Consider the following 7,668-nt stretch of genomic DNA (forward strand, 5'->3'; position numbering starts at 1 on the left):
CTGCATCACCCTTTCCTCTTCAAGGAAAAACCAACGCAGTGCTCAAGAGGTAGCAGTTGTATGCACATGTTCCGATGCTTCGTCTCTGTTTCTATTTCCCATCCACTCTCGGGCACGGCTACTCCCTGCTCCACCCATGAACCAGCAAGCCCTTGCCGTCGAGGAAGAGTTCGCCTCTGATCCGAGTGCAGCCTTGGCGAACAACCCGCCGTCAAGGAGGGAAACAAGGGTGCGCCTGAGACCGTTGTTGGTCTTCTGCTCTTCGCCACTGCCCGGTTGTAATTGAGTCGATGGGCTGGTCGGCCACCCCGTCACAGCTGTCCGCCCCGCCTCGTATGAATTTAACTAAGGAATTTTTGAAGTGCCCTGTGCTTGCAATGTGCAGCGGTGTTGCATGTAGGAGTTAAAATTGGGGGCAACACAGTTTGGAATTTCTTGTTGTTTCCATGTATTATTTTGATTAGTAATTTAACAATTGTTGTAGTATGCCTATTCATTTGATCTTTGGCCCGACCATATATTCTTGTCATACGATCCAATTGATATTCTAACACTCCTCCTCAAACTCATCTAAGCTATAAGACTGTTTTTAGGCTTCAAGATACCGTACCAACAAAGGTTTGGTAAATTCGTTCGCCAGTTGACCACCAAATGATTGTACCGAATCTCAAGCAATTTGCTCGCCACATGCTCAACACAGAATGATAATCCACCCTAGTATGCTCAGTTTGAGCATGAAAGATTGAGTTGACTGACAACTATGATGCCCCTAAAATATCACACCATGACACTGTTGTTTGAGGATGAGGTACTCCCAACTCCTTGAGCAAAAACTTAGTGAGGGCACTTAATTTTTTTTGGAGAGGTCCCGTCGTTTCCCTTTTCCTTCGCAAGAGGGAAGTTCCTTCACCGTTGTATCGGCAATGTAACATCCTCTATGTTGGTTTGACCTTCTAGCCTTACTCGGGCACACATTGTTTCGCGAAGCGAAGGGCTGGTACACAAGACTTGTTTTCACCCCATGCCCTCCTCTCCCCCTCTTCCTTCCTCCTCCTGCGTACTCTTCTCCTCGTCCGCCTTCCACAACAAACAAACTTTAGAAAAATGTGAAAAATAAAAAAGTACAATTTATCCTCTCATGCTATGAAATCTTAGTACCAAAATATACTAAATGTGAATTTTCAAATTATATGATTTTTACAAAAGATACCTGACGTGATAAAAATGGGGCGCACAGCAGCCTCTGCCCAGCCTCTTCACCGAGGCTGCAGGGCACTGTTCGGCCCATTTTTATCTCGGCCGGCCCTTCCAGTTCCTGGGCCGGTCCTTCGGGCTTACTTGGGCAGCCGCTGCTCCGAGGCCTCTTCGGTTCGTCCGTCGTCGCCCTCGTGCCCTTGCTTCCTCCTCCATTCCTCCCTCGCCTCCCTCCTCCCGCCGGCGCCGCCCGCCTCCCCGTCTCCGGATCGCCGGCGCGCGCTCGAGAGATGCGGGAAATGCTCGATCCTCCGCCGCGCCGCGGCCCGGCCTTCAAGACGAAGCTGTGCGCGCTGTGGAGGCGCGGCCCCTGCCCCCGCGGCCCCTCCTGCGGCTTCGCCCACGGCGAAGGCGAGCTCCGCACGCCGCCTCCCCACTCCACCTTCCCGCCGCGCGCTGGACCTGGTATACTCCATACGCACCTCCCCCCCTCCCCCATCTCTCCCCCCGCCTGCTTTTCCATGTGCACTCGTCTAGGGATTTTTGCCTGCTTAGCGACTGTGGTGTGTCCAGAAAGCACCGATGGTTTCTGCAGTGTGTGTGGACAGTAAAATTGCCGCTGTTGAAGCTACTTGCGACACAGGATAAGTCTGGGTGGTCTGCTGTTAGTCCAAAAGGATGGTATTCTGTGACATTTTTAGGCAGAAGTATCAGTGATCCAGCAGAGGAGGAGCATTCTTTTCAAGAGATTCAAGTTTTTATGTGTTTGTTGGATCTTGTTATAGCTTCAGACAGTTTGTTATTTGCGGGGGACATGGCCGGCAGTGTAAGATTCTGGTTGTACATGGAGGAACAAGAGGTATCAGATGCCATACTTCCCGCAGAGAACACTGAAAATGGTGTGGTGGGAAGTTAGCAGCGATGGGAAATACTTGGAACAATAACTCCATTGTAGCAACTGACAAGAGCGCCCTTGCAAATTGGTATGCTTCTGCAATAATTGGAACAAGAGGTATCAATTGCGATATGGCTTCCAAGCTTATGCAGAGAACACTGAAACTCTTGTGTTTTGGAGTTAGCAATGAGAGGAAGTAATTGGAAGAATAACACAATTGCAGCAACTTAGAAGAGCACCATTGGAGGTTATACAAAGTGGCATCATTCTGCTATTTCTAGTTATACTTGTAGTGGCTGAGGGAACTCTGCAGTCTGCTTCGCAAACTTGGGGTCATGTTATAGTATGGAAATTTAGTACTATGATGATATTTTCTTTACATGTGCAGACATCAGAGATTGAACTACCAGTTGTGTCATGTCTTGTTGTATTATCTTTCATATATGATCTCCTATCCTTTTGATATAGTAGTTGAACTGAAGTCAAAGCTTCTTGCAGAACAGCGTGGCATTCCTGCTGGTTATTCCATTGATTTTACCACCCAAATTAGCTGTCACCTGAGCAGATTTCTTAGGATTGATCACTTCCAGAGGATGACTCGTCCTATTTGCATTGCTTACCTTTTCAGTCAGTGAACATATATTTTGTGGTCACTTGCATGGCCATCCTCTTACCAGAGAATTTTGTTCAGGGATATCACGTGGTTCCTCGTCTCAATCAGATGCATGATAAGTTCAGTTTGCGAAAACCATATTGTTCAGCTTTGCAACCAATTGTTCTTTGAATATGCTAGGAGTTCCAAGTTTTCTTCTTCGGCTTTATTCTTGCCTGTCATTCCAAGTGCTATCACTGAACAAGAATAATAAAGTCAATATGGAAATATCTGGACAAGTGAAATTAGATTTACTTGGCGGTATTGGAGTTGCGGAATATCTTTATTCATGGTAATGAAAGCATGATATCCAAATCTGGAGTATCCATCAATTCCACTTCAGATGACTGATGTTGCAAGTGCTGGATCTAATTTTAAGCGGTGCACCGCAATGTTTAATCATATGTTGGTATCTCTTCTTGCATTAGTCTTATTGGCTCTTCCATTTAATGGCCTTTGGGGTTATCCTGGACTCTCTACTACTTATATTGCTAAATGACTAATCATATGGCTCAAGGTTGTGGTAAGCTTACATGTTTTATGTGTTGCCTTGTCTCTATATAACTCCATATATTTTCGCAGTGGTGTAGTTTCTTTATATTATTGCCAATCGAATAGTCATATCGCTCAAGGTTGTGGCAAGCTTAAATCTTCTGTTTTGCCTTGTCTCTGTCCATCTATATTTGTTGTGGTGTAGTTCTTCTTTATATTATTATATAAGCTTTTACGCTACTAACCTGTAGGGGGGCGAGATCATAGAATTCATGAATTTAGAGGCAGGCCTGAGAGAAGAAACTCTCCCCGGCGGAGGTATTCCCCTGACAGAGATACCAGAGGCCATTTATTTCGTAACAAGATGCCACCACGTTCTCAAGGTAGAGATAATCTCTCTTTCGTGTGTGTGCACAGGCGCACGTGTCACATGCTTCCCATAGCTTTTATTTTTTTACTTAAACTTGATAATTATTTTAAAAAAAAGAACCCAAACGTCTAATTTTGTTTCTATTTAAATCTTATTTGCAGGATCTAGTCAATCAAGATCTCCCATCAGGAAGAGGTATGTAACAAGTATCTCAGTGTATTCCATTCCAGTATATGGTCTTTGTTATCCACTCAGTTAACTCTAGATGTTATGCATGCATCGACCTTTCCAAGTGATTATGTGGATTTTCCAGTGAGAGAAGGCCTAAGAAGAAAGTAGATGGTGGTAAAAGTGATTCATCAGGAAGTTTCAACACCTCTGAAAATGAAGATAGAAAAAAAGATGACATACATTCCAGCAGTGATGAGAAGGATGACGGCGAAGCACAGGTTTGAACTGTACAATCCATCTCATTAGCATATAGGTGGAGCCGTCTCCATATTCCTGGACCTCTGTTATATGTTTATGTATGCTCTGCAGCTGAAACAAATTGCACTGGATATGAAAGCATTGCATGAAGATAAATCTAAACTACAGGTCAGTAATCATTGTCTCAATAAGCATGTTATAGACGACACTCAATTATGAGTTGTAAATACAGATGCAACGGCACACACTTATCAGTTATTAAGTTATATTTTGGTTGCATGTGTAGTTCCAACATTTTCTGCCTTAATTAGATAGTTGATGCATGCCAATTTTTATGATGGAGAAATTTAGACCTTCCAAGTTTAAAAGAGGTTCACTCCACCAAACATGATCATACATTCATGCGGAAGGTACTACCGATGTTTCTCCAAATTATGATGCCACAAACTAATGAGTAATCATTCATGCTTGGGAAAATATTGACATAGGACCATGCTCTGATTGAACACGGAGATAACCAGTCGGCCGTCATAAGTGCCTGATAAAATGCTTTCTTGAACTTCTCTGGGTTATGACGTTTTACTTTCATATAGTTGTGGTTGAGATTACTACAATCTATTTTCATTTATATCTATAAATACACATTATCACAGATGATATTGGACAAGAAAATCGAGGAAGCAGGCATAATTTCTGGCAGAGTAGATGATCTTGAATCACAGTTGAACAAAGAGAAAGAAGATTGTGAAAGGTTCTCAATTTCTACAACATATGAGCATACTTCTATGTAATCACTCTTCAGTTCAGGAGAAGTTCTCCAAGTATTTGGTTCTTGATAGTACTGCTCTTTGGATGTAGGATGACCTCCAAAATAAAGAAACTCATCAAAGCATATGGGCGTTACGTGAAAGCACAGGATGATTTAAAAAGGCATGTTCCTTTTATATGAACTATGATTTTTTTTTCTGTTTGGATCACCACATAATTGCACTTCTGATTTTAGTCTTGACATGATTTTCATAGCTATTGACTCATTGGTTATCTTCAGGTCTCAAGGCCGTTTTGAGAGGTTGGCTGATTCGCTTGCTTCTGATTCCTTGAAATCTGGTACCAAAGAACAAGGGTCCAGTGTGAATGCTGGTAATGACGACCCATATAATGCTTATGAAATGAGCCCAGATGATCAGCGACAAAAGAATGGTTCAGCAGCTAGAAAAAGATCTGCTGCCCTTTCAACAAGCGAAGAAGAAAAAACTGGTAACACCTTGACGAGAACTTGGGGGATACTACTTTATTTTGGTACACCAGCATTTTTCTAGCCATCTTAATGCTGTCAGCCTGTTAAACTCGTTACTGGTATATAAATATCGCATCTTACTAGTTTGTACTGACATTATAGAAGCTAACAGTCTCATGTGTCCACAAGGTATTCATATTAAATGGCATCCAGTTAGACTTTTTAGATGTTGAACCCATTTATCCTTTAAAATGTGATATATTTCTTGTTCGGACACATTGGCCATTGTTGTCTTGAATATTATTTGTACATTCCCTGGGGCAAATGTGCTAACGAAGGAAAGAAACTATGTCTTTTGATTACAAACCGTTGTTACTTTTTCAGGAAAGAAAAGGAGAGTGAATGGTGATGATATGGTCCACATGTCAGGGAAATATAGATCAGAAGATGCTCTGGAGTCTTTAAAAAATAGCAAAGGAACTGAATCTCTGAAGAAATTAGGGGAAGATGGCAATAATGACGAAATAAATGTCATTTCTTCTGGCAATGATTTTACAGACAGGGTGAGTATATTTCTCACAGCGGATCAGCCAATTATATTTATTGAACATACATGAACGTTGTTAGGCAGAGATAACTCAGTTGATGGCTCATTATCTTACTATCCTATTATGTGTATATCCTTTATTTCTCATTCACTGCAATTTTGTAAGTTACAGGCTACTTTTGGTTATTCCTTAGTAAAAGTAAGGTCTTGTTTCTCTTCAGGTTTGATTGATAGCGCATCTAGGTGTAGTTCATTTGGTTAGACTTATGGTTCAGCCATCTGCGTGTCATCTAGGGGTTAAACTGATACATTGCTACTTACAGGTAGAATGTTCTGGAGTAAAGCATGTTCCGTTCTCCACTGATCTAGTTAATGTTGTAGTTGGTTCTGTTGAAATTGTCAGGATAGATTATAAATGAGGACAAATAGATGTCTATTTTGGTACAAATGGTATGGGTTCTATGACTTTTTGTTTGTTTGTTTGTTTATGATGGCACCTCCAATGAGTCCAAAAGGCTTATGTATCTTCATTTCCAAGCAATAACAAGCTTGATCATCTGAATAGTTGACGCAACTACTTTGCAATGGCTGGTGTACCATAGCAGAGAATCACGTACTCTTATTTCATACAGTTAATCTGTCAGCACAGCAGCTTAAGTTCAGCATGTCCTGTATAATCATGTAGTCATATGCCCTGGTATTTTCCTCTTGTCTTTTACTAGTAACTATACAAGAATTTTAGTGTTCACCCCTCTAGTTACCAGCTGGTCCTTGCGGTTTTTGTTTATGATCAGCATGTGGATCATTTGCATCTTTTGCCATTCAGTGTTTTTAAAAGCACTATGTGATAGTGAAATCAATTTGCATAAACTGATCGCCATTTACAGTTATTCCCGTGTTCTTACTACTTTTGCCTCTTCTTTTTGTCAACTTCTCTATTTTCAAATTTGCTATGTTCATACTGCAAATGCATCAATAGGGCCAGCAGCTACTTCCAGCCAGTACTATGTGCCTGTGGTCTGTTTAGCATTATGCTGACATTTTATGCTCTTTGTTTTTGCCCGCAGTACAATGGCAACGAGGAGGATGATCCTGTGGACTTATAGACTCGGGTGGTGGGTGGCAGATTTCAGCAGTAAGGAGTTAGATTGAAACCTGGGTGGCTTTGAAACCCAGTGCTTTTGCTATATCATATCCAGTTCTTTATACATCGGGCGGTCGAAGCTCAGTGTCCCCGCAGCTGTGCTCTGCAGCAGTTAGCTTACGTGAAGACATATATTATAGTATTGCCGAAACATGTTTTGCCTCATGGGGAAGTTTTCTTCTTAATATCGCCGGACCTCGAAGTTGCTACCTGAGCTTGTATGGAGCCTATGACAGCCCTTCCTGATATTGTTTAGAGGTTTTGACACCCCTCATATGTTAGTTACTGCTGCTATTTTAAAGGCCTACTTGTGCCTGAGGAAGTGGAATGCATTATATCACATGCCACCTATATTTGCAATGCAATGCCAATTTGGTCCCTGAACTTGAGGGTTACACATTTATATCTCTGTGCTAAATTTATGCATATAAAACTATAAATAGCCAGCCAGGATGCAAATCCTCCTCTATTCGGTAACCTGTGATGACAGAATTTTCGCTTTGCTTTTTTTGACCATGCGATTGTCGTCTAAAATTATGTGTAGAGTATAGTCGATGCCTTTGTGGTTGCCACATGTGGCCATGGCTTCACACAGGCAACAACACCGCCATCCTCTTCTATTGCGCCTCCATTCTTGCTCATGTCCCTAGTGGAAACGCCAGCACCGAAATTTTGCGGATTCAAGTGCACTGGACTCTAGCATCTCCT

General features: G+C 42.0%; 1 protein-coding gene across 3 annotated transcripts; it reads left to right on the forward strand.

The window, feature by feature from the left end:
- Window positions 1-1,360: 1,360 nt before the first annotated feature.
- Window positions 1,361-7,363, forward strand: LOC109742732 (zinc finger CCCH domain-containing protein 13). 3 transcript variants are annotated; one of them, XM_020301826.4, is made up of 10 exons: window positions 1,361-1,659; window positions 3,485-3,616; window positions 3,765-3,798; window positions 3,917-4,052; window positions 4,144-4,200; window positions 4,686-4,783; window positions 4,891-4,962; window positions 5,081-5,289; window positions 5,654-5,832; window positions 6,884-7,363. In XM_020301826.4, the coding sequence occupies exons 1-10, from the start codon at window positions 1,485-1,487 to the stop codon at window positions 6,920-6,922; spliced, it is 1,131 nt and encodes a 376-aa protein (XP_020157415.1). In that variant the 5' UTR covers window positions 1,361-1,484; the 3' UTR covers window positions 6,923-7,363. The 3 variants fall into 3 exon arrangements, with proteins under 3 accessions (XP_020157415.1, XP_020157416.1, XP_045086902.1); XM_020301827.4 differs by having other exon boundaries at window positions 1,373-3,264; XM_045230967.2 differs by having other exon boundaries at window positions 1,377-3,258.
- Window positions 7,364-7,668: the final 305 nt, after the last annotated feature.

This window comes from Aegilops tauschii, chromosome 7 (assembly GCF_002575655.3).
Source record: "Aegilops tauschii subsp. strangulata cultivar AL8/78 chromosome 7, Aet v6.0, whole genome shotgun sequence".
NCBI lineage: Eukaryota > Viridiplantae > Streptophyta > Magnoliopsida > Poales > Poaceae > Aegilops > Aegilops tauschii.